This window comes from Sander lucioperca, chromosome 16 (assembly GCF_008315115.2).
Source record: "Sander lucioperca isolate FBNREF2018 chromosome 16, SLUC_FBN_1.2, whole genome shotgun sequence".
In the NCBI taxonomy this organism is placed as follows: domain Eukaryota; kingdom Metazoa; phylum Chordata; class Actinopteri; order Perciformes; family Percidae; genus Sander; species Sander lucioperca.
Genome location: NC_050188.1, coordinates 7,872,138 through 7,899,654, shown reverse-complemented (window position 1 = coordinate 7,899,654; position 27,517 = coordinate 7,872,138). Strand labels below are relative to the sequence as shown.

The 27,517-nt window shown below is 42.3% G+C and overlaps 2 protein-coding genes and 1 long non-coding RNA gene across 10 annotated transcripts in view; 1 reads left to right on the top strand and 2 right to left on the bottom strand.

Annotated features, from left to right (window-relative positions):
- Positions 1 to 21,348, bottom strand: part of mgat1b (alpha-1,3-mannosyl-glycoprotein 2-beta-N-acetylglucosaminyltransferase b) — a 34,551-nt gene extending 13,203 nt beyond the window's left edge. The window contains exons 1-3 of one of the 5 annotated variants that reach the window (XR_004895408.1): positions 20,903 to 21,348; positions 15,003 to 16,271; positions 3,201 to 4,147 (exon numbers count right to left, since the gene is read on the bottom strand). Coding sequence is in view for 4 of the 5 variants with exons in the window: in XM_031279171.2 (XP_031135031.1) it covers positions 3,446 to 4,147; positions 15,003 to 15,872 (1,572 nt within the window). In the remaining variant the exon portion in view is untranslated. Of the gene's footprint in view, positions 1 to 2,592; positions 4,148 to 15,002; positions 16,272 to 18,121; positions 18,626 to 20,153; positions 20,869 to 20,902 lie in introns of those variants that run through there. The other 4 variants (XM_031279171.2, XM_031279172.2, XM_031279173.2 and 1 more) reach the window with 4 other exon arrangements.
- Positions 1 to 27,517, bottom strand: part of vars2 (valyl-tRNA synthetase 2, mitochondrial) — a 56,589-nt gene that overhangs the window by 434 nt on the left and 28,638 nt on the right. For 2 of the 4 annotated variants that reach the window (XM_035993232.1, XM_031279170.2), the window contains exons 29-30: positions 24,552 to 24,701; positions 21,525 to 23,053 (exon numbers count right to left, since the gene is read on the bottom strand). In XM_035993232.1, coding sequence (XP_035849125.1) covers positions 22,976 to 23,053; positions 24,552 to 24,701 — 228 coding nt within the window. In that variant the 3' untranslated portion in view covers positions 21,525 to 22,975. Of the gene's footprint in view, positions 1 to 21,524; positions 23,054 to 24,551; positions 24,702 to 27,517 lie in introns of those variants that run through there. The other 2 variants (XR_004895407.1, XM_035993233.1) reach the window with 2 other exon arrangements.
- On the top strand, positions 1,361 to 26,986 carry LOC116035836. Its single transcript, XR_004101461.2, has 3 exons — positions 1,361 to 1,664; positions 25,771 to 25,775; positions 26,974 to 26,986. It is a non-coding gene; the product is annotated as an uncharacterized LOC116035836 (long non-coding RNA).

Here is a 27,517-nt window from a genome sequence, read left to right as displayed (position 1 = left end):
TGAATCAGTCAATCTTGTGGATCATCTCCCAAAGCTAATTACAGTACAATGATTAATCATTTCTCGAGCCACTCCGCAGCCTTCATGTTGCAGAAACTAAGAAACGAAAAAAAAAAAAAACTGGCAGACAAACAATCAGTGGTTTTTCAACAAACCTAAGCTGACCAAATCATGGCTTGATGTCATTTAAATACATGTGGCCCTGTGTCAGGGCTTCAGAGTGATCATCAGGGAAATGATAGAATCAATGACTAGACAACTCCTTTGCAGCTTGGCAAACATCGTTAAAACTTCAAGTTCAAGACAGTTAAATCATTTCAAAAAAGCCTTACCATTATTATTTCATCCTTCATATTAACAACTTCCTTCTACAAATTTAGACACACACAAGTTAACTCAGCTGGAGAAAGTGTCTGAACCCATCACATTGATGGGAGTTTAAACTGGGCTACGCACAAACATTCAATGCATTACTTTACAAAAAAAAAAAAACTAAAACAAATAGGACTTCTGAGAGCAGCTTGAGCAGGAGATGGAGCACAAAGGCCTCGTTATGCTTCTAGCAGTGCTGTCAGTTTTAGGGCGTAGCGTCCTTCAGGCGTGACCAATCAGAACACGTAGCAACACTGGGCCTTTAAAGCTTTAGTGCGTAACTTTTTGACATTCAAGCCATTGCCAAATGAGTTGCTACAAAGCTAATTAAGACTATCAGCTCCACACAACTCTCTCTGTATTTCTCAGTATGGCTATGTTTAGAAGATTGTGTCGTCCGGCGACTTTCCCTCGCAGAAGCTCGAGTGAAGATAATTATCTCTTCTGAAGAGTCCATCATGTTCTTTTAAACCTCCGTGTCCTCCTTGGCTACTAGCAACTGTGTGGAGGAGGGGTGGGGGTGGTGCACGATCACGGAAGGCTTGTATCATGTGGATGCGCAGACAGTGTTGTCATTACTTAGAATTCCTCATGGGGGCGACAGAAACTACGCACTGTAGCTTTAACTGTGCTCTGACTGACTGCATTGGAAGCATACAGAGGTCGAAGTGGAGACACTAAAAATAAATATTTGAAGCAACGGATATCAGCATGAAATTATTTTTTACATTACGTTTTCTGAAATGTTATGTTGTTAAATGCAAATAAGACATCTTGTTAAATATGTGCTAATTTGCATACATTTTCAGAACAGAAATGAAACATAAAGCCAGGTTCAAAATGTTCGTTTCATTTTGTTAACCTATTAGAGTCAAAGGTTTTTACAGAGGGGATTTTGGATATCTTTTTATCACACAAATCACATACTGTCAACAGCCATAAAAAAAAATCAAATTATTAGGAATAAAACGTTGTATAATTGATATGTGAACAAACCCTTCTGTTAAAACCTTCAGAATACAGACAGGAATACATGTGGAAAGCTTGTATGGGAGTGCTACTGAAGTGAGAAAAACGGCTTTTAAAAGATATGGATTGTCAAATTCTGAATATATCAGCATGAAAGCTGCCCCAGTTGATTACTTGCATTAAGACAGTCATTTTTTTTGCATTACAAGTTCTCTGAAATGTTATGTTTAAATATGCAAATGAGGCATTGTCTAATGCTAACTTTTGGTGAATGTGTATTTTGGATGTTCTCCCCCACTAGTCTGACAGAAGACATGTTAGTAGTTTAGCCTGTAGTGTCTCCCCCTAACACTGTGAGATCATCTCTCTGCTTTGATTTAGCATCGTGCACGGTCATCACACCGCTTTCAAGGCTATGTTCGTGAACTGATCTAAGGACAGCAGTGCTTATCGGTCAGGAACAACTCCATTGTCAGGGGTGTCAGGGGGTTTTAGTGGTTTTACTTTGTGGCTATTATATCCTAAGTTCCCAACACAAACGTAGTCCGTTGTGGAAGTCCAGCAGTTCTCCTGTGAGTTCTGATCTAGTGAAGCTGTAGCTGGGATTCAGGACTGTCATGTCATCACGACATCACATGTCATGGTTCTGCTGTTATCTCCCGGAACATGGACAAGTCAATGAACTTGGTCTATGAGTTTTCACCTACTTGTATAACAGTTCTGTTTATTTGTGCCTCTCTTTGTTCAGCCTTGTTTCTAACTTTATGTCTAGGTCTAGTACATTGAAAGCAACTCAAAGCAATTCAAATGTCCTTATATGTGTACACATACTTGGCCAATAAAGATGATTCTGATGAGCAGCTCATGAAATGTGTTATAGTATTCTAAGTGATCTGTAAGCTAGGGAAAAAACGTGGGCAGGTGATTTACTTAGAAAGGTCTCCTCTACTACAGTCCAAAGTATGGACGAGGCTGGAGACAGAGGGTGGAGGCCTAGACAAGCTACCTCAGTGTCCGCTTTTAAAAACTTCATTCATAAAATAAGAATAAATACATGAAAAGCATAAAACAAAAGATTTGTATTCATTGTCTTTTATCTAGGTTTCTATTTCATGGCTGCATTGAACATGTGACTTGAACATTCTAATTTGTGTTTTTTTTCTGTTTATGTCTGTAAAGCACTTCATAAACTTGTTTTTGGAAATGTGCTATGTAAATTAAAATGATTATTATGCAGCCACCTGGCATCGATTGTCCCCACCTTATAGGCGTCTTATGATCTAGTATTTTCATCATTCCCAGAACAGATTTGATGAGTTGCTCAGAGCTCCGGGAGACAGCACGGCAGGACAGTGACACAGAGTTAGCTGGCCCTGGATCAGTTCACTGTCATTTGGAAAGTTGATGTCTCTTCCATCTTTAATGTTAACTACCATGGCTAGGACTCTGTTTACCACCAAAAACATCGTATAAACCAAGCATTTTCCTGCTTCTGATTAGTGTATAGACTTAAACAGTAACATGATCTGGCGAGTTGGATCAATTTCCAAAACTTTGCAAAATTACCGAAGAGGTTATACATAACACTGTTTTTCTGCTTGTGTTTGGCCTCCAGTGTATTATCCCAGACACTGAAACAATCCCTTTCTGTTGACAATTCAAATGATTTTATGCTACCAAACTCCATTTACCGCTGTTACAAACTTCTGAATGAGATGTTAAGTCTACATTTGGCCACTTATTTAAAGCAATAAAAAAATACACCAAACAAAATGGGCCCAGAAAGCAAGGCACATTGCCAATAGCTGTTTTGAAACAGTGTTTAAGGGTGGAACTTTCTTTTCCTAACAATTTTGTACTCTGTAAATTCTGTGTGGCCATTGAACTTGCTGATCCTGAATGACCACCTTTTAAAAGCTTCCCTAACAAAGCAGCCTGGCTCAACACTCCATGCTCCATGGATGTGCAGCTCCATCTGTGCTGCTTTCATTCCTTCATGAACCATTGCGTCTGCTGATATTCTTTGGTCTGAGAGGGTGTCCCTCTTAGTAAGGCTGTGTCCCCTCTCCAACACCATTCCCATAGTACAGTGTGGACCAGTGTCTCAGCTCCAGCTGACGTCATACTGCGTCCAGCCCTCTGGTGGAGCCAGGACCACCCTCCGACCCCGGAACAGGAAACCCACTACGCCCCTGTAACCTGTACGAGGAACTCCAGATTTCAAGTCGTCCATCACCCCCAGATTTCGAGCAAAGACTTTAAAACTGTCCCGGCTTGAGTACTGCACCCGGTATGGTCCAGGCCCTTTTAAGCTGCCCGCTTGTTGCAGGTCCTCAATCTTCACCAGCGGGGCGCTGTACATCTCTTTTATAAACTTTTCATCATAATTCTCTTTTAGCAAATAAGACAAATCCTGTTTGGTAAAAGGCACAAATTCAGTGTTTAGCTTAATATAGCGAAGGTACTGGTCAAAGAATTGACCTAAACTGACGCCTTTGCGGCCAAAGGTGATAGTCCGGGAGATCTCGGGCCGGATGCAGGAGCGCTCCTTACGTTGCTCCGGTTGACGCATCCAGTCGTCCCAGAATGCCGAGGGCCATTTGGGCTCCAGTTCATCCCATAACTCCTTCAGCAGCATCCAGCCTAGACCGGGGAAGAAGTCTGTTCTGTAGAGGAGCTGGGCTTTGGAGGGATCCACCAAGGCCTCTCTGCCGTTATCATTCCAGGCTGAAGCACACCACAGGGTGGGGTCAGCGCGCAGGATCGGGTACAGGGCTCGGAAATACTCAAAGAAGTCTGGGGCCACCTGAGGGGACAGAGATACACAGTAGTGAGCTGCAGCTTCAGAGATACAGTTCCAACTGATCAAAAGAATCATTCAAAATAAAATATTATAATATATATATATATATAAAAAATGTATCATTTTTTTCTCCAGGCAGGATCACGATCCAATCATGATTCTTTTTCATGTTAGTTTTTAAAGACTATTTCCATACTACAGAACAACCAAACTAATTTCCATTTAAAAAAAATATATAGCCCTACAAGGTAACACAACACCAAGTTTCGTCATTTTTTAAATTTAATTTATTAGTTACTTTTTCAAATATTTATCAGTTACTCAGTCAGGGGCTCATTGCATGGGTAGAATCTGGTCTCAAATCCAAGTCTCCTTAAAAAACAATCCAAGGCACACTGTAGGGTTTGTGACAAATTAAACCGAATACTCTCTGGTCCAGAGATGTTCACAAGTCATTTTTTGGAAGTCCAAGTCAAGTCTCAAGTCTTTGAGGGGCAAGTTCAAGTCAAGTCTCAAGTCTTTTGCCACGAGTCCAAGTCAAGTCTCAAGTCTCTGGCCATCTGATCTGTCCCTAACACTGTATTGTTAAATCTTATTGTAAACCTGTAGATGGACATTTGAAATTATTTTGCTTGCCACTAATTAAATCTGCATAAAACTGACATGTGTAGTGTTCTGTGGGGTAAATAGCTAAAGTAATACTAAACGTTTCTATCATGTTTTTTTTTTTCTGAAATAAAATGTGGGCACTGCAGCCAAGAGTGGATGTGAACTTGTGATGGGAAAAATATCACGTATGCTTTAATGGAGCTAGCTTAATTTTGTTACATCCAGAACTTACATTGGGTCTCCAACTTAGGACATTGTATAGTCTAATCTTCTGCTACTTAACAGCCCTCTAGCCCTCGGACCTGGTGCAATATTAACCTAAGTCTGTCACATCATATGGATACAAATATAAAGATACAATTTGCCTGTTCCCAGCATTAGCACAAACTTTGCGATGGTTAGCTTGCTACCTGTGACGATATATGCTAAATGTAACGTCTCTTTCACATTAGCGAGTGACTGACCTATCTGGGTGCGTTTTGAGATGCCTGATGAAGTTCAACGTTGTTGATCCGGCATCATTTATCTTGGTGCCACACACCTTGCGTGTAGCTGTTGGCTTACTGCCACTGTTTACCAAGTTATTGAAAGCAAAACTAATGACAAAAGGCACAACTCCAGGAGGACTTGATGCCATCGTCAGTGCATTTTTTTATATGTGAGTACGCGCACATTATGGCAAAGGGCAGGGGACATGCAGCTCGTCATATGTTTCCCCAACGTATATGCGCCAATAAAAGAAAATAGAAATACATGAATGAATTAAAAAAAAAAAAAAAAAAAGATTTAAAAAGCAATAATTGCATGAAAACAGGTTGTTGACGAGTCTCAAAGCTCGAGTCCGAGTCAAGTCTGAAGTCTTTTGGGTCGAGTCGCAAGTCAAGTCTGAAGTAAGCTGTTTGTGCGACTCGAGTCCGAGTCTCAGACTCGAGTCCCCATCTCTGCTCTGGTCTAGCTCAGCCACAATCCGTCAGCACATTATGTTTAAAGACATGCCAATAAACCAGAAGCACGTTTTTCTCCATTCCAGGAATGCTGTGTGCACTAGTCAGACCCTCCAAACGCAGCGCTGTGGAGGAGGGTCTGGCAATGCGAGACTAGCATGTTCCTAGCAATTAACTTACAATACAGAGTACAATGTTATTATTAGGCTACTGATAGAAATTATGGACAAAACTTCAGAAACAAAACCCAAGCTGTGATAAACTGGAATTACCCTTTAAAAATTTGTTGTATTCAAAGAACAGAAAAATTATTTTTGGAGAAGTAAACAGCGGCAGTTTTTATTTAGGACCTAGGACAAATACTGTTCCAAAGGGAAAAATCTCAACTGCGGTTTCTACTCTTTTCTGTCATTCTTTTTTTGTTTTGCTGTCTGAACAGATCTTGCTAACCTGAATCCTGTTATTCTTACTAGCATCAGCACTCTTGTTTATCTATGGTTCCAGGATCATCTATTCTGATAAAAATACAAGTCAAGTCAGTTTTATTGTTATAGCCCAAAATCACTAATTTGCTTTCTTTGAAAAAAACTCTGATCCTTTACTTAAGTAAAAGTGCCAATAGACCGAATCCCTGTGACATCATGCTAACACAATAATCACTTCCTGATTTAAACTGCGGAGATAGGTGAAATAGGCAAACCAGTTTATTTCTGTTTTTCAGCCACAACTGTTTAAAAATAGCTTTGCTAGTGTCTTTAATAAACCAAATCTAGCATTAGGAACAGCAACATGCCACCACCGGTCAAACTGACTGCTAGTTTGAGTGGTGTCATTTCTTTAGTCTGTGGCCCAACAGGTATATTAGCTCTCCAAGCTAACGTTAGTCAAAGTGTTGACATATGAAAGCATCAAACATGCCTTTTAAATGAAGGAGATGAGAGTATATCCAGTTGTTCATCGTCCCTGTTTGCTCAGCACCCTTAAACTGTATGAGTTTTCTACCCAAAGTTATTGTAAAAATAATGTAAAAACACTCCACGAACCGGGCTCTCCCATTTTCAACATCTGTTAAGATTTGAAAATCTTTTAGTGTGGGCCAGGCATAGTGTGTAGGATTTAGTGGCATCTAGCGGCGAGGTTGCAAATTGCAATCAACTGAAACATGTTCCAAGGGCGGAGGAGAACTAAGGTGGCCGACGCAAAACCGCTCCGAAGAGCCAGTGTTTGGTTTGTCCGTTCTGGGCTACTGTAGAAATAAGGCGGTGCAACGTGGCGCACTCCATGGAAGAGAAGCCATGTATGAAGATTTAAATGGCACATTTTAAGGTAACCAAAACATGATTCTTATTTCCAGGTGAATATACACTGATGAAAACAGTTATTAATATTATTACTGCCCCAGGAAGAGTAGCTGTGCTTAAGGGCACAGCTAATGGGGATCCTATGAGAAACTAAACTACTGCCAACAGATCGCCCTAAAACCTACACACTACACCTTTAAGTAGAAGTACAGCAGAATGATCAGCTAAATGTACTAAAAGTATCATAAGTAAAATGATTCACTCTGCAGAAAAATATTCCTGTGACTAATATATTATTATATGTATAACATTATTAGATTAACACTGATGTATTGCTAACACCAACTGTGGAGCTGCTCAAGGTGGAGCTACTTTAGTTTACTCCAGTAGTTCCCAACCTAGGGGCCAGGCCCCTCCAAAAGGTCACAAGATAAACCTGAGGGGTCGTGACATGATTAATGGAGCAGGAGAGAAGGTAAAACTAAGTTTTGCTACATACATTTTTATGCCTTTTTTGTTTTATGAAATATAAGGGTACCTTCTCAGGGCTTGAAACGGTTATTAAAATAGAACCATGTGAGAAGTTTAAAAGGGGAAATGCCTCTTTAGTGGAGCTGCTAAGAATTCATAGACACCAGAAATGTGACAAATGGCATCAACTAGACACTAGTTGTGAGGAGTCACAATGCTGCTTTTACCACTTCTACTCTCATGCTTGGAAAGGGAGGGCTGAAGTACAGTATCCTTGTAATATCCTTGACCTCAAGTAAAGTTGAACCATTTGGACTTGTCATTAAGATGTCTTAAAAGTTATGAGACCAGTTTGATGACAGTGAATGCAGTACCTAGGTGATTTAATGAATTTTTAACAGATAACGTTAGCTTTAGGCTAACATTTCTTGTTGCTAAAACTAGCTTATGGTAGCTTACTAAAGTAATCGCTAACTGTAGTTTGCTGCAGTTAGCTAGTGAATTCAGTTAGCTGTACAGCTGTTAAATTAGCTGACTCAGCCCAGGGCTGCTAAGAGCCAGACCCGGAAAGAAAACCCTCTCGGTAGTGTATTCTCAGTCGAAAAACTGATCCCCGCTGTGTTTGGTTCCATCCATCTAGCCGTAGTCACCGACACCAAAAGCTCCGTTAATGGCTAATGCAGAGCAAATTTGATGGTGAAGACGTGTCACGCCCTACTCTGCATCTGATTGTCCAGCCCTGGTATTATTACCCTAACCAATCACATTCCTAATGCCTAAACCTAACACATCAAACCAACGAGTAGGAAGGAGTTGTCGCATCGCAGATATTGATTAGCGGTTACAGTTGCCAATAGTGCTGAATGTGCGTAAAGCTGGGTTTCCACCAGGCAGCTTCAGAGCGATTCAATCGGATTCAATTAATTCCGCCATGCTAGCGCTTTAGCTGAGTCGGTGTCTACAGACCTGGACTAAAAACAGCCTCCGAGACTTACGGAGGAGGCCAGTTTACGTCAGGAATGCACTAACGTTACCGAGATGGTTTTCTTTCTGGGTTTAGCTCTTTGCAGCCCAGCGCTGAGTCAGCTAGCTAATTGGACAGCTGTAACATTACAGCTAACCAAGCTAATGGCAGCTAACTATAGTTAACAACAAGTCCAAAACTCAATAAATCACCTCAGTACTGCATTCATTCACGGTCATCAACTGGTCTTATAACTTTTAAGACATCTTAATGACAAGTCCAAATGGTTCCACTTTACTTGAGGTCAGGGATATTAATCATGACACCGTCATATAAGCATTTGATGATGAAATCAAACTTCATGACAAGTCCAAATTGTTTCACCTTACTTGAGGTCAAGAAATAATATTCATGACACAATTATATGCTCTCATGACAGCAAAAAAACAACCTCTTAATGACAGTTTAATGTAATGTTAACATGTAAAGCTAAATAGTTTATTAAAGTTTGATAATTGGGACTGTCATGACATTTATGACAATGTCAAGTTGTCATTACAAAGACATTGACGGTTGTATTGTCTTGTTTAATGACACGTCATAACAGAGATTGTTGTCTTTGTTAATGTCAAGTTGTCATGACAAAGACATCTCTGACAATGCTAACTTTGTATAAAAGTGTCATAATTTACCGAATGACCCTTATTGACCTCTCATGAACACTCAAAATTACTCCTTCATGTTCATGACAGGTGTCGTGTCATAATAATGACGTGTCATGTCAGTCTTATGCACACCCAGTGTTTCCCACACATAGACTAATGTGCGGCGGTGCGCCTCACTATCAACACCGACCGCTGCACATTGCGTTTCGTTATTAACGGGTTTTTTTTTTTAAACGCTATTTAAAACACGTTCTTCTGCATTTCCTTTCCCTACTCTCCTCCGTCTCTCTGTCACTTGTGTCTCGCTCACATACACACACAGCGCCTCCCACCGTGCAGTGTTTGGTGTTTTAGCCCCCAACGTCGCCTTCCAGGCAACGCGGCAATGGTTACGTCAAAGAAGTTATGTTAGTGTTAAGGTGAGGGTTAGGTGCCTGTAAGGCGACATTGAAGGCTTAAAAAAACATCGAGCCCACCGTGTACACAGCGTCTGTCTCCATAAAGAAGACAAGACGGCTGGCGAAATTCACAAGTTCACTAAAGGTTGGTATCCATCTCGTGAACACCTTCATACAATCAAACATTCACAATCACCGACCGAAAGTTAACTAGTCGCAAGTTTGCGGTAAAATGCAGTTGGGTTGTCGAGGTCAAAACACTATATAGCAGCTGTGAATCAAATAAATGTATAATAAATAATGTTACGTCATTTTTTTACTCTTACACATTACAAATCCATCCAGGGAACTTTGTTGCAATAGGTTAAATCAACTTTAACTGTCAATTTAAAGAGAGATTAGCCAAAACAAACAGGGAGAGTTGGTGCCTGAGTTGTCTAAGTAAACCCAGATTTTCCCTGCTCATTGGCAAAATAATTGCTGATTTACAGGGAAGTTTCTCCCTCAAACTGCGGGTTGAGGTCAAAGTTACTTTGAATTTCCTGTAACTTTTTTCCTGCTGCTGAGGCACTTTTTACCAGCCAAATGTTCACCCAATGTTTTTTTATCCGCTACTAGCAGTTTTACCAATCCAATGTCAACCTCTCTGTTCAGTGCCAGCCCATACAGTATAATCCAATCATCATATACAGTAAATGTGCTAATCTCAACAGCTGTCCATTCAGAAGAACGGATATTCTTTGCTCTCTTTCTCTCCAAAAAGGCCTATCAGTAATTGTTTCTGCTGTGATCCAACACACACACACACACACACACACACACACACACACACACACACACACACACACACACACACACACACACACACACACACACACACACACACACACACACACACACACTATATGCTGTGCAATGGCTCTGTCTGGATCCACCCTGGGCTTTGTGACACACTAACAAGGGTACTGGTAGGGGGCAAATGTATCACAAAGTCTTAATAAGCTGCTGTGGTACATTTTGAACAGACCGTCTTCAGTGATGAATACGTGAGACAAATGTGGGACCAGCTCCAGCCATCATTAACCCACATTTGAATGGAAGCCACATGTAATTACACTTTTACTATAGACAGGCTATCTAACCTCTTCAATCCTGCCAGACCTACCAGTGGGAGCATAATTACAAACTCATGCTGTGTCTCCAGGCACTGTTTAACCCTCAGACTTTTACTTTGTTTTAATTATGCTGAAGATCCCAAAGTTACCAAATATACCTGGATTCTGTGCACAAATGAATGCATGTGCAATTAGTACTCTTTCCATCTGATGGAATGGTGCAGTCATAAAAGCAAGGGGTCTTGTTTTAATCTTTCACTTAATATAAAACATCAAACTGCTGCAATGATCTAATGGAATGGAACAAACAGAATTAAATATTATACTGTCAGTGTGTGGATACAGATGTTTCTACTAACTTTTAAAGGCTTTTCAGACCAAACATGCAAAATTATGCAAATAAATAAATAAGTCAATTTCAAAATTCGAACCCATCTAACTTTAAGAGAGCACAGACCAACAGAAAGACTCAGCCCATGTTAACCACAGCATTCGAGAAGATGAATAAATTATCCGCAGACAGCTTAGCTTACCGGCTGGCAGCATGCAGCTAAAAACACAGGGTAACGTTGGCTCACCGGCTGGCAGCATGCAGCTAAAGACACAGGGTAACGCTGGCTGACCGGCTGGCAGCATGCAGCTAAAGACACAGGGTAACGTTAGCTTACCGGCTGGCAGCATGCAGCTAAAGATACAGGGTAACGTAAGCTTACCGGCTGGCAGTATGCAGCTAAAGACACAGGGTAATGTAAGCTTACCGGCTGGTAGCATACAGCTAAAGACACAGGGTAACGTTAGCTTACCGGCTGGAAGCATGCAGCTAAAGACACAGGGTAATGTTAGCTTACCGGCTGGAAGCATGCAGCTAAAGACACCGGGTAATGTTAGCTTACCGGCTGGTAGTATGCAGCTAATGGTGCGCAAACTGTTTGATTGAATTTCTGCTCATATATAATATTTTTTTATAATGAGATTCATTTGTTTAACTGCCGCAAAAGAAAACAAACATCGGCATCGGTATTGCCATCGGCCAAATAGAAATTTCTACACATCAGTATTGGCTAAGAAATTTGCAATCCCTGCATCCCCAGTGTGTGTCGGTGAGTATGAAGTTAGCAGTAAAGCTATAGCCGTTCCCTGCCCTGAGCTGAAGGTCTGAGTGTCTGAGAGAGAGAGAGAGAGAGAGAGAGAGAGAGAGAGAGAGAGAGAGAGAGAGAGAGAGAGAGAGACAGACAGACAGACAGAGAGACAGAGAGAGAGAGAGAGAGAGAGATTTAAAAATAAACTTTTTGCCTTGGCTTTGAGAACTCTTGGTCTAGTCGTATAAATCAGCGGGGACTGGGAATGGGTGGAATTTATTGGTTCAGTGGGTGCAAGTGAGTGATTGACTGGATGGCTTGATACTCAGCTCTTCAACTCGATTTGAGCAGCTCTGAAACAGGTTGAGTGCCTCTGAGCACACCCCCAGGAACAGTGGGCTCTGAAGTCAATTTGACATAGTGGTAATTGACAACTTCCTGCTCCGACAGGGGCCCACAAAGCATTTTTCTAACGGCACACAAGCATGGGGAAAGGAGCAGCTGGAAAACTGAGCGTCACAACCACAGACTATTAATATTAATGGACAACGCATCCGGTTCGGTGAAGTGCTGCAAATGCGGAAGTGCCTTAAACCTGCATTCTATCTGAATTCCAGCAGGGGGCAACACGTGCGGTTGCAAAAGGAAGTCGGTTTCTGTAAAAGTCTATGAGAAAGTGATCCACTTCTCACTTGATTTATTACCTCAGTAAACATTTTCATGAGTTTATGGTCTCAATCGCTAGTTTTAAGTCTTCTGCAACACAGAATGATGTTCATTTTTATAATTATGGTCTTGTTGATTTTAAAATCGCCAATAAAGCAGGGGGTGTTTTAGGGCGTGGCTATGATGTGATTGCCAGTGAAAGTGTGTAACGTAACATAGAGTGTAAGCAGCTCCTCCCTCACTCCTCCCTCTCGTCTAAAATCGTCACACCCGCAACCAGGATGGCTGCGCTCGTAACGGCAAACTCTCTGTCAAAAGCTCTGTCCACTAATTTACAGTCTATGGTCACAATCAGTGTTGGGAAGGATACTTTCAAAACCTATTCAGTTACAGAATACAGAATACATGCCCAAAAATGTAATTTGTCACGTATACTGTTACGTTACTCAATCTGAGTAACGTATTCTGAATACTTGGATTATTTCCACATTAAATAGCATTTTATAAGTGTAGGAATGCGGCCATCAAATCCTGCTTACTAAACAAGCCTATTCTGGTGTGTTCTTCTGTTCCAACTGGCTGAATGTGTACCTAAACAAGCAGATAGATTTTTGTATTTGTAGTCCCGAACTGCATACTACAAAAATCTAACCGCAGTCTAAGCTACCACGAGCTAATTTTAGCTAACATTAGCTAGCATGTCAAACGGGGCTAGTCAGTCTTTCAGCACATAGGAGAATGTAAAGTCGCACGTCAACTATAAAATAGCAAGGTGACCAGTAAAACTACAGCAAACGACTACCCTTGGCTAATTAAAAAAAAACAACTTTAAAATCCTTCTTCAGGTTGGAGGTGGAGTAATTTGGACACGGAAAAGAGGTTGGTTGCTGGCAAGCAGAGGTTGCACTGCACAGTTATACCTTCTCTTTCTTTAATGTGAAATGCTTTTTGAATTTCCAAGATAGAAACGCATTCCTGCCCTGGCTCTATTGTGCCGGTTCCGGCTCCATCTCTACCTCTATCAGTGATCACGCAAATAGCTCATTTTTTCGTTTTCATAGTGGGGCTTCTGGGAAATGCATGGAGTTGCCTTAATTTATTCAGAGATTGAATAAACTCGTGAAACAGAGAAGTATCGTCATGTAATCCATTGATTTCAACAATGTAACTGTATTCTAAATACCAACTATTTAAATTGTAACTGTAACGGAATACTTACTCATAATTTGTATTCTGAATACGTAACGCCGGTACATGTATTCCGTTACTCCCCAACACTGGTCACAATCCTTTCAAAATGACTCGTTTCACTAACAGAATTGAATCCATTGTGTCCGATAACATTTGAAAAGTCTTAAAAGGTTGCATGATTCAATTATTTTCATCCCATTCAAGTTAGAGAAGGGCTAAACTGGAAGATAGCCGGCTCAATGCGCATGCTCTATGGGTGCTGGGGCCCGGTGGAGGCTTCACCAAGCTTGGGGTGAATGCCTTGAGTCAGTAAATGGAGTCGAACGTCCCATCTCTACTGGCTACACCAGCGTGAGAGCAGTGACATCCGCTCTACAAACTGGATTCCCCCATCTCCGCAGAGACCAGCGGTGTAGGTGTGTGGGGAAAAGAAAACTGAAGCGAGGGTGAGCAGATGAAAGTAGTTTGTAAGTAAACACTAAAACGAGGTGGAGAATTAAGTAGAATTGACAGTTACTCTGTCATTCCATGGGAAAGAGGTCTGAGAGGACACTGGAAAAATATTGTTATAATTCAGGGCAGTGGTTTCAAATGCTTCTAGACATTAATATCACCATGAGGGAGGCACTCAACGTACCATCTAACAATCTCTTTAAGCTAAGATGAATAGGAGGTGTGGATGTGGGTCAGCTTGCAACAATATCTTCAACATTGTCAGCAGCTCTCTGCCCAAGACTCCAACATAAAAGGCCTGATGCCCGGGATGTGACAAGGTGAGTGATACTCTCCTGTGGCCGGAAGTGCCTATTCATTGCAGTCCTTGCCCCATTTACTTCTGAAATCAACACCCTCCTAATTTTGGGAAATGATACAAGCTTTGCACCAACAAAAATGTATCTAAAAGGTAGGTTTAGCAAGCGAATATTTATATATTTATGATGTGGAAACTACAGCTGTCTTACCACCAGGGTCCAAAATTAGTACACCAAATCTCATCTCATCTCAATCAAATCTATATTAGCAAATAAAATACATTATGTCAGCCGCCATTGGCGGTTTGCTGAAATAGACCTACTTCACTACTAGGGATCGACCGATACCGATTTTTTTTTCATCAGCCTTATCCGATGACCGATACGGGCTGCCGATTTTCTTGAGCCGATATTTGGAGCCGATACTGCTTTTGGTCCCTCAATTTACATCATAAAAATGTAAACCCTGCCATAGCGAGACGAAACTTGGCTTGGGTCTGAGGAGTAGTAGCATTTATTCAATGACAGAAACTGTACAAAGACTGCACTGCTACATTCACAGCTATAGCCTATGCCTGTATCAACCACTGGACACACTATACAGACCTCTCCTGTGTCTTTACCCTCAAACGACCCAATAAAAGCAAAATGCCACAATGACAATGCCTACTGTAATGCATGGTTATGTTATGAGAGCACTCACCTCCAGGTCATCCTCCACTATGACCACAGTAGACTGGGAGAACGTGTAGAACACTTGGTTGAGTGCCCAGTGGTAATGTCGGGCAATTTTGTAGTAGCCCTGGAACTTCCTGTGCTCTGGCCGAACTCTGATGTCCGACAGGTCCGGTTGTCTTATATGCCTCACTTGATCGCCATAAGAGCTGATCACACGAGCTGTCTCTGCATGGCCGCAGTCTTGGCTGACAATGATTGGATATTGTTCTGGAGAAGGGCGGTATTGTATCAGTCTGTCGAGGCTCCGTTTTACCGTCACTCTGTCGCAAGCAATAACTAGGATGGGAATGATGACATCTGGGCTGGCAACCGAAGTCGCCAGTTTATTGTTCTCACCAATCTCTTCCTTTTTTTCAATGTCCTGGTGCTGTTCTAACTTGGAGTCTGAGGCTACTGTATGAACAGGCTTCTGTGTAGGTTTTATTTGAGTTTGGTCCCGATCATCCACACTGTCTTTTGGAGGAAGCGAAGGCTTCTGTGGCTGGAGGACAACCTCTTGTTTGACATCTTTTGTATCCTCCGTTTCTCTTTTCCCGATGTCTTTCTGCCGAGCCCACACTGCCCTGTGACTTTCAATCTGCTTCAGTAGCTTTTTCTGGGTCTCAAGCTGAACTTCGACCTCCTCTGCCAGCCGGATCACCTCCCCAGCCAGGTTGACCTGGCCCCCTTTCCCTCTGCCCACACCCCACTCCTCCTGTCCTCCTGGTTCCGCTCCACCACCTTCTCCGAGGCGGCCAATGGGAGGACGACCCCAAAGATAAAGTAGAAGCAAAGCATTCCAGGCGACAAATAGGAAAGCACCGCATAGTATAAGAGAACCTTTCTTGCGAACCATGGCCCAATGACACTAGAAAAGGGATGGGGTCGTGGAAAAGGCTGCAGGTAGGGAACAAGTGTTGGAACCAGAGGGAGAATCCTACAGACTGAGGTGGCAATCTCAGATGGGCAGGAAGTTGATATCCGATCACATTGCAATTTCTTCAAATTTGACTCATCCTATCTTTTAGTCAGGAGGGTGTCAGGAGGAGGATTGTCCAATTTAAAATTAATTCACATGATCCTACTGTGAAATGCATGCATTCCATGAAATCCCATACAGAAAGGACCTAAGACAGGTCACACAAAGTCAAGCAAGGGGAAGTTACAAAAGTGCAGATAGTAGTAAAAAAAGGGAGGGGGGTCACTTTGGGTTGAGGGAATGTGACTCCTTGGATATTACCCTTCAGCAAACATCCTGAAAACAGAGCAGGAGAACACATTGTCAGCAGAATGAATGCAGCTCATTTGAACTTTAAATAAGCAGAAACAGAAGCCCCATTCAGACATGCACTGTACATTTCTGAAAATTGAAGAAAAAATTCACTGTCCTCAAAAGCACCCACGATATTATTACATTCTTATGTATGACATATTGAAGTCGTTAAATTGTGTGCAAGGTTGAAACTTTAGCCTAGAAAATGCTGTTTTTGGGTTACTTCCTGTATTTGGGTTGAATCATGTTCTCACCTAAGTTAAGTTAACCGAACTTTAAAGCACTTGGAAGCGAACGGAGGCCCCCGTTTTCACCCTGACCAGAGTTCAGTTGTTTGGAGTTCAAATGAGCTTTCACCCTTTCCCAAACCAAGCGGACTATCCGACCAGACGCTCCAGGGTTCGGTTAAAACGGACCAAACTGCTCAGGTATGAAAGCAACCTTAGAGAGCTGACACACCAACCCGATCATCGGCCATCGGACCGTCTGGCGAGGTCGGTGACTCGAGTCTGCTCGGTGTGTTCCGTGCCGTCGTCCGTCGGAGGAGCTGTCGGCCTTCATTTTGCCCGACCCGACATGTTCAGTCAGAGACAGGACAGTCAGGACTCACCCGGAAATGGCGAGCGGATGAGCCTCTCAAAATCTGACGAAAATCTTTTAAACTAACCTTTGTCGATCTGAAATGAAGACAGATTCAGCAACTGCATGGCCTATTTCTCGCTTAAAATGTTTTCAGAAACACGTTTCGGTGAACTATTTTAGTACAATATGAGATCGTATTCTGAACAAGCTGCCATGACAGTCTGGCTGTGAATTTCCGGAGAAAAAAGACCCACGTGACACGTTCGGTGCCGGTTTTCATTTTCTGGGAAACAATACAGAGCAGCGCCGCCTGCTGCTATGGAGACGTATTACGTTTCGCGCACGCGCAGAGCGTACGCTTAAGTCGCCGTCGCCTCAGTGTGTTTTGAGGCATTTTTTTGGACCTCGGGGACCCGACTGATCAGTCCGACTGTCTTTTCTGCCGACGGTCGGCCGTCTGGTTGGTGTGTAAGCACCTTTAATCCGCCCCCTAAAGAACTAGGACTGCACTATACACATACAAACATTCAAAGCTGAATCATTGGACTAGGGAAGAGACCAACATCTCAGAAGTGCCAAAACCTTGGTTTGCAATTTGGCTGAACTGACCCTTTAAATTGGCTCTCTATTTAGTGCCTGACTAGTATATATCCAGGACATTCCACTTCTGCCTTGTACTACAGAAGTTGTAGAAACAAACAGCCACCTAGATGATGTGATCTTACCTAGCTACTGCGCATGTGCGACTCCCAACAAAGATGTTACAGCAGTAAGAGGTCTCACTCTGTAGCTAAAACAGAGACCTGAACACAGGGTGAAAAGAGGAGCTGCAGCAATGTGCAGTACAACAAAAATATGTGTTTTTTGAAAATTAAACCATGTAAACCTATTCTGGTACAACCTCAAAATACAATTATGAACCTGAAAATGAGCATAATATGGCCACTTTAAGTATTGTGGTGCTGCAGAGACATCCCGGCCTACAAATCTTATCCTACAGAATAAAGAAAAAAATCTTTGTTTGGTACAGATCCTTGCAAAAAAAAAACAAAAAAAACAAAAAAAAAAAACAATCACACTATAATCATTTTAATTTCTTTCAATGTTAATGATTTTCAATGAAAATGAGAATAACGATATAAAAACGATCATTCTCCAATATCGTGAATCATATCGCAATAGCAATATCAGTCCAAATAATCACAATTAGATCTTTTCCTCATATCGTGCAGCCCTATGCCTGACCATACCTGAGGTTTTGCTGTACGAAGGTCCAACTTCCCCCTAACAAACAGACTCTAGTACAAATGGTAAAATGCTTCCACAGAGCTCTCCAGTCAAAGAAAAATAGGACAACACGAGTGTCAACAATGTGTATGTGACAGTAAGGGTTTTCTTTGAGTGAGTGAGTGAAGGATGAAGGTCACATGGACTCCTCCCCACAGGAGCTCCTCTGCATTAGAAAAGCCTAAACCAATTACTGCTGATAAATATAGGCCTGCAATAATCTTGTAAGGATGGATGTTTGACTACAAGGAGCAAGCGCTTTGATTAGTAACGGATCTTTGGCTGTGCTTCCCTGCTCAACAAGCTACTGACATGTCAGATCTGTTTATCTCCATATTACTATGACCTTATGGGTTGGGCCAAATTTCCAGGGAAAACCCACAGGAAAAAAGTGCAACGTTTTTTGCCACGACAGGTCAGCTGTTAGTCAGTTTTAGGTTTTTTGTTGAGCTCTACTTTGTTGTTTTTTTTATTTAAAGCTATAGTGCGCAGTTTCTGTCACCCCCATGAGGAATTCTAAGTAATGACAACAAAACTGTTGGCATGTCCACATAATACAAGCCTTCCGTGATCGCGCACCGCCCCCACCCCTCCTCCACACAGTTGCTAGTAGGAGGAGATGTAGGATTAAAAAAACATGGACTCTTCAGAAGAGGTTATTATCTTCACTCAATTTTCTGCGTGGGATAGTCACCGGTCGACACAATCTTCTGAACATAGTCATACTGAGAAATACAGAGAGTTGTGTGGAGCTGATAGTCTTAATTAGCTTTGTAGCAACTCATTTGGCAATGGCTTGAATGTAACGGACGTTCAATGTCAAAAAGTTACGCACTAAAGCTTTAATTACTTCCCGCAAGGAGGTAATGATTTTTCCCACTTAGAAATAAAAAGAAACACTCTTTACTAATAGTTATGTTTATAGTAATTTATATCAGCTACAAATCCTCCTTTTCGTGACATGTAAGCAGCAGCAGTAGCAGCAGCAGAGTAGTCTGGCTTGCCAGATGTATGGTGCTGGGATAAAATCCTCACAACCAGCACCCCAGCTGGTAGTAGTATAAAGAAAAGCACTTTCACTCAGGATACTGTTCATGAGAAACCTATTTTTACACCAAGCTAACTAATTATTTTCGCAGTTTCGGTTCATTTCGGTTTAGGCAACACAACCCGGTGCATATAGCATTGTTGACTACTGACACATGGGTGCTAAGAGTTGGGTTGATTTCCAGTTTCACCCGTATCTGGTGTACCAGGCTAAACCGATTTGATACACAAGATTAATTTTCTCGAGCTGACCTGTTGTGACAACCATGCACACACTAGTCTCCTGTGCATTTACCAGGAAATTTGCGACAGATTGCCACTGTGGTGCCGCACAGCTCTGCTGATCCTCCGTAGGTGCTGAACGAGGGCCACCTGATTGCCACTGTCCCGAAAAACTGCCACTGTCCCGAAACCTGCCACTGAACGCCTGCCACATGCTTGCCAATGAGGTGCCAGTGCCACGCAAAGGATCTCGGCCTTGCTGGAAAATGACCATACAGTTCAATCAACACCTCTCTAAAATAGTTTCAACAAAAAGTGAACATTCATGAAGGTAAGGTTGATTGCAGGACTTCTGCATTAGAATGCATACGTTTTAGCTAGTTGAATGTAATGACTGTATATATTTACTACTGTGCTTTGAAAGAATTGATAGACTTAAATGGTCATCTTGATAAAGAAAGTAGCAACATGAACACTTTGAACCCCACTGCCAATCTAAGGTACAGTTGTTATCTGGAAAACAAAAAGCAGTACATGCAGTAACGTTAGGCAACAACAAGGGATCAATTCAAGTAGAAACGTAAAATATAAGGGAAAGGAAAAGAGTCAGACACAGTCAGGGTACTTTAAAGTGTCAGGGACATATGAAAACCATACGTCTGTAAATATTATGAGCCAAACAAGAAGTAAACCCCAGAAATAAGGAATATAAAGTGTCAAACTAACCGTAACGTTACCTGAACTCGGAGCAGCCTACAGATCTGTCATTTCGACTGTAGTAAGTTAAGCTTTGCTGTCTGAACAGAGAGGGAGGATGGGCAGAGGGAGGGAACTGTTGCTCTTCTCACAAATGTTACCAGCTGAAACTCTATTCTTCCTTAACCGCCTCCTCCTTCCGTCAGACAACGTGGAACTGACTGGTAGGATGATCCAGAGGAGCCTGCAGCAGGCACCTACCGAGGCATCAGGCAGCGTAACGTTACTATCCGGCTAATGCTTCACATGACTACACTGTAGAAAGGCAATGAAGACTGGTCGGCGAGGCCTCTTACATTGCTAACACTTACATACTATTAACTTTCAGCTGATGCAAGTGTCCACATTGCAAACAGCAGGTCACGAGCGGTGCAGCTGTCTTGTCTGTTGAGATGAAACCGAGCTGTTACGCTATAGCTACATTCTTCTTTCACCAAACTATCGGCTATACGTTAGCTAAATTAAAACAGAGAGCACACTCCGCACAGTGGACGTTAAATGGAGCAGGGGCATAGCCGGTGTTTATCCTCTCTACACTGATTTCTGAGCACCAGGTCATGAAGAGTGTCTTAATACCAAGATAAACCGTTATGCCGACATGCTGTTAGCTAGCTAGCTGGCTAACGCCGAGCAGCAGCGGTGACGTTTTTTTCTCATTCATGAGCAGTCCTGGCCGAAGCCATTGACACACGTTAGCAGCTGTGTCCAGTCTCACTCACCTCTCACATGCCGTTCTCAACGAGTCGGTAGGGCTTGCACCGTGAAAGGAAATGAAGCTCACATCAAGCTGCAGCATTGGCCGACTAGTTAACGTTTGCTATTCGAGCCACCCTTGTATTTCCTTCGGTGTTACATTCACAGCACATCTCTATGTGAGCTACACAGCGGCTCCAGTGTTGCCTGCACCTCCACCTCTGGTTCCCATTATTCCCCGGCTCTGCTCTTGTATGCAACACCAGTCGCTGCTAATGTTAGCAGGCTACAGTGTCTGCTCTGCTACCAACGTTAATTACACAGCCACCGGCTTGTGTGTCCACAGTGACATTTTGCAGCGAGAAGTCATGTCCTCTGCCCGGGTTCAGTTTCTCTATATTCCAGCTGGGTCTCCCATAGGCTGCCTCTTCTCATGTATGATGACGGCATTTTTCATTTGACTACGCAAAACTACATTTCCGGATTATTGACCTGTTTCGGATCGAGTTGACCCGACCCGAGCAGGGTCCTATCCCGAACAATTTCAACACAATTCTGCCACCGAATAACTATACATTCATTTTTTTTAATTTCCGTTATATACAATGTCTGTAAAAAAGATAAATGGTCAAGATTGAAGCAGCCAAGCCCGAGATATCCTGCTTTTTATTCCCTATATGGGGCAAGCGCCAAAAACACTTCCCAAAATGCAACTCAATAAAATATTTCATTAGAACCCCTTTTGTGAGTTAAGTCTAATAACTATATACATACATCAACTGGTTAGCATCAATTAAAATAACAGCTAATTCTATTTTGACATGCATGGACATGTATACATCTATTTACATTGGCACTACCAATGTAGGCTACAATTAAGTACTGGGCACTGTCTACATGTTAAATGTGTAGTTTCTTTTTTCTTAATGTTAAACAGTTATATTGTACATATTGTTTCTGTTTATTTCATATTCATGTTTAATATGTTTATGTATGCACCAACAACCAAGGCAAATTCCTTGTGTTACTTTGCAATAAATCCTTTTCTGATTGTGATTGGCTCCTACTTTTCACCTCTATTCTTTTATTTATGATTTTATATTTTATATTTGATTTATTATTGTAGTTTGGTTTTCATACCTACCTCATTTGTTTTGTGACTGATGTTCTGTGACTGGGCTGCAGTTTCCTTTTGAATGAATAAATCGTCCCTCTGTTCTCTCTCCCTCTTTATTCATTTGAATATGACAGGCAAATCTCTTTTCTACTATCTTAGATCACCAACATTGATGGATTTGGTGCCATGTTGAGTCCAGTCCACAACATAGCTTGTAATCCCCACCAGATTGATGTGAAGTTTTCCATATAACTAGACTTGTATTTACAGCAATTTTAACCTGATCTGCTGGACTGATTCCTCCAGGTATCACAATTCTGACATTCCCAACAAGGAAACATTCTTCGTCAAGTTTAGGAAAAGACACATTCATTTAGAAAACAATGACCAATATGAATGATTGAACAGCAGCAAGCGATAAACTGCTTCTAACTTCCATCATGCCATATGTGCATTAACAAAACAGAAGTGTTCCATGGATACCTGCAGCCTGCCACAACTCCATCTGCAGGTGAGTTGTTAGTTATGCAGTACAGTACTGCAGTATCACAGTTTGACCGTGAGATACTGCATTATGTGAACAACATAATAATGATACTATGCAGTGAAGTGTCCTTCATTAAAGCAGTTTAGAGATCACCAGCTCAGACAACATTATAAATAATTCATCAAGTCTAGTCTCGCATAGCCAGACCTTCCTCCACAGCGCTGTGGAGGAAGGTCTGGCTTAGTCCACACAGCATTCTGGGATGGGAGAAAAACGTGCTCTGGTTTATTGGCATTTCTTTAAACCAATCACAATCGTTATGGGCGGTGCTGAGTGCCGAGCAGAGCAACGGTGCCTCTGCAAAATAGCCTCGGGAAGGAACTTGTTTTGGTGGAACGTGTACGTTCAAAAGTAGTTTTAGTCATGCAACATAAAACTCAGATTGGACAGATAGTCTAGCGAGTGATGTCCAGCAGTCCACACGGTTGGCTGGAGTTATGGTGATGTTTGAGTCTCCTGCAGGACCCTCAGCTGCTCCTCTACACTCTCCAGCTCCTGCTGCAGGGCCGACATCTGAACACATGGGGACAAATACCAGTCACAGTTTCACACTTGATTGTATGATTGTATGCTAACTAGAATACAATTAGACGAGCATGGACTACGGAACTAGTATACTGGATAGTATTTAATACATCATTAAGACATAAATAAAGATACAATAATAATTAGAATTATAATATACAAATAATTAAATTCAGTAAAACCAGGGAATAAATCAATACATTATTATAATTTCAGAAAAGATTAAAAAGAAAATGTAATAATTAAAAAAACAGTTGTTATGCTCAAATGTTATTGCATCTTTCTTAATTTCATAGTAAAAGACATACTGGAATTCATGTTATGGACTTTTGGAAAAGGACATTTTGAAATAAAATTTGATTAAATAAAAATGAATTCCATTAAAAAACGTACAATATGTAATTTTCTGCCACTAGGGGTCTCTCAATCAAAACACTTTTGATAAGGCTGTGAAGTTGCGTGGGATTGTTTTCTTTGTTAAACAACCACCGTTGCCGATGAAAATGTATTTGTTTGGGGACCAGTTAATGTATTACTGTGTTGCAAAGTGCCATGTAAGTCATGAAAACATGATGCTGTGTGGCAGAACATATAAAAGTATAATTCTGTGACATATGATTTACATTACTCTCTATGTATTATCATCTCCGTGTTTTGATGGAAGTTAGAGCAACTAGAGGGGTCAATGGTTATATAGTCTCACGCTGCCAGACCTTCCTCCACTGCGCTGCGGAGGAGGGTCTGGCTAGTCTACATAGCATTCCAGGTTGGGAGAAAAACGTGGTCTGGTTAATTGGCATTTCTTTAAACCAATCACAATCGTCATGGGCGGTGCTAAGCACCAGACGGAGCCACGGTGCCTCTGCAAAATAGCCTCAGGAAGGAACTTGTTTTGGTGGAATGTGTACGTTCAAAAGTTGTTTTAGTCGTGCAACAGAAAATTCAGATTGGACAAATAGTCTAGCTAGCTGTCTGGATTTCCCTGCAGAGATCTGAGGAGCAGTTAACCATAGTCCTCATAAATCCACCGGAGTTTAGAACGCCAACACAAAGATCCTTCATCCTTCATTCTGGCCGAATGAAGGACATCCGGCGGAATTTTCAGAGGCAACGGAGCAATCTCGGAAGTGGAACGTCGTGGATTTAGACTAAAGGTTATATGACGCCACTGACAGGCGACCAAACGACACAGGCTACTTTAAGTACACAACTAAAAATAGAATATTAGTAAAATGTTAATGAACTAAAATGTAAAAATGTAGCAAATCTACTGAAGTGGCATACTAAAAATCTAAACTGTAAATCAGTTTGGATCAAGGTGCAGGTTGTTGCAGGCTTGACATTCATTGGTTTTCTTGTGGTAGTAGTAGTAGCATTGTGAAAAAAATGTAATACAAAATATTAACCTTTCTCATGTTAAGACCAATAATAACCAATTATAAATAACCCGTAGCAGGCCTGCAACTTACGGCCCAATGCTGCTCACCTTAGTGTCCATCTGCTGCCTGACATGAGCAGGAACCTTGGTCAGGTAGTCTGGGGACTGCACTCTGCCCAGGATCTTCTCCAGCTTTGGAACCAGCTTGTCTCTGCGCTGGGAGAGCTGCACCATCTGGTTTTCAATGTTCATTCCACTCTGAGAGAGTAAATCATGCTGTATGTTAGACATCACCACCATGGGAACTAAAACATTGGAACACACCAGCATACATGTATTTGTGGATGATGAGGCTACATCCCATGTCATTCCAGTTTACATTTTGAAGTTTAGGTAGCACATTGCAAAATCAATGCAGAATCAATTTCACAATTAATCTCTAATGATTATGGCAATCTAATTGTTACTTGGGAGTAGGGTTGGGCATTGTTTGGATTTTAACAATTCTGATTTCCGATTCGTCCTTTTGATTCCAGTTGTCATCGATTCACGACTGCGATTCTTTGAGGGGTGGAGTTGAAACGGGTCTCTGAGGGGGACTCTGACTGTTGTTAGTGCAGCGAACAGCATTCGGCCTTCTTGAAGACCCTGAATGGAGTCCTGTATGGGGCTCCAGTGGAGGACTCCATAGTTCTGCTAGGAGAACTTTACGTGCACATGGGCAATGATAAACACCTGGAGAGGGGTGACTGGGAGGAACAGCCTCCCTGATCTAAACCCAAGTGGTCGTTTGTTGTTAGACTTCTGTGCTAGTCATGAATTGTCTATAACAAACATTATGTTCGAACATATAAGGATGCTCATAAGTGTACCTGGTACCAGAGCATCCTAGGCCGAAAGTTGATGATTGTTTTTGTGATCGCATTGTCTGATCTGAGCCCGCATCTTTTGGACACTTGAGGGGCGGAGCTGTCGACAGATCACCATCTGGTGGTGAGTTAGGTCATGGGTTGGGGGAAGATTGGACAGACCTGGTAAGCCCAAACGGGTAGTGTGGGTGAACTGGAAATGTATGGAGGAGGCCCACGTCAGACAGATCTTAAACTCACACTTCCGGCAGAGCTTTTTCTGGCATCCCAAGTCTGGAGGCAGTTGCAGGGTACCGACAGGCCCGAAGGGCTACAGCCTCTGCTGTAAAAAGAGGCAAAGCAGGATCTTCGTCAATTTCCCTGATGGAAGTCACTGAGGTAGTCAAACTGTCTTGGATGACTTGCCTCTTCAAAATTGCATGAAAGTCTGGGACAGTGCCTAAGGAGTGGCAGACCAGGAATAGTTCCCTTGATTAAAAAGGGGGACCAGAGAGTGTGTGCCAATTACAGGGGTATCACACTTCTCTGCCTCCCTGGTAAAGTCTACTCCAAGGTGCTGATAACTAGGGTTAAGCCAATAGTCAAATTGATGAGGACAAAGATGAGGACAAAGAGGGACAATGTGGATTCTGTGTTGGTCGTGGAACAACAGACCAGCTCTTCACTCTTGTAAGGATCCTGGAGGTAGCCTGGGAGTATGTCCATCCAGTCTACATGTGTTTTGTGGATCTAGAGAAGGCGCATGACCGGGTCCCCCGGGAGATATCGTGGGAGGTGCTGCGGGAGTATGGGGTGAGGGGGTCCCTTCTCAGGGCCAATCATGCCATGGTTCTCAGCAGGAAACCAATGAAGTGCCTACTCCGGGTAGGGAATGAGTCCTTACCACAAGTGAAGTAGTTCAAGAACCTCGGGGTCTTGTTCGCAGGTGAGGGGACAATGGAGATTGGCCGGAGAAAATTACCTTCTGGACAAAAAAATCTATCTTATCTTAACAGGAGCAGCAGGGGCGGTATTGCATTTGCTTTACTGCTCCGTTGCCTGAAGCAAAGCTCTCGATCTACCGGTCAATTTTCGTTCCTACCGTCACCTATGGTCATGAAGGCTTGGTCATGACTGAAAGAACAAGATACTGAGTACAAGTGGATGACATGGGTTTTCTCAGGAGAGTGGCTGGAGTCTCCCTTAGAGATAGGGTGAGAAGCTCAGTCATCCGAGAGGAACTTGAAGTAGAGCTGCTGCTCCTTTGCGTCAAAAGGAGCCAGCTGAGGCGGTTTGGGCATCTGGCAAAGGTGCCCCCTAGGCGCCTCCCTAGGAAGGTGTTCCAGGGACGTCCAGCTGGGAGAAGGCCTCGGGGAAGACCCAGGACTAGGTGGAAATACTATATCTCCACCCTGGCCTTGGGTACGGCTCGGGATCCCCCAGTCAGAGCTGGTTAATGTGGCTCAGGAAAGGGAAGTTTGGGGTCCCCCTGGTGGAGCTACTGCCCCCACGACTCAACAATGGCTGGATGGATGGATACAAGGATCGACACATGACGGCTCCTCTGCCTTGACTGCTACTACACAATGTTAAGCAATGCAGGGTTTTTTACTGCAGAGAGAATAAAGTGGAAAGAGGCAGAAGCAAAGCAGAGACAACAAGCACTTGAAATCTTGGTTCAGGCCAAAAAACAGAGAAAGAATTGGGGTTGCAACTATCATATTTATGCATTGTAGATTAATGTGTCAGTTATTTTTTTTTTTATTTATTGTTACGTCTATAAAATGTTTTCCAATGACATGCAGCAAAGGGCCGCAGGTCGGAATCTAACCCCAGGCCACTGCGGTAAGGACTGAGCCTTTTTTACATGGGGCGCACTTGTTCCATTGTTTCTCATAGTCGGAGATACTGACTGACAAAGTTTAGTTTAGAGAGTTTAGTCAGTCCAAGACCAAAAGATATTTCATAATCTTCCATTTCATAAAGAAAAGCAGCAAATCCTCACATTCAGGAAGCCGGAACCAGAAATTGTTTGACGTTTTTGCTGAATAAATATCTGAAAAGTTTAATTGATTATTAAAATTGTAGGCGATTCATTTTTTTTGTCATCCACTAATCAATTAGTTGGGGGGAGTGATTTACAATTAGCCCCGCAAATCCAACTCCATTTGCGGGGTTGATTGTAATATTGGCAGCTGTGAATTTCCATATAATTGTGCTTTTGAG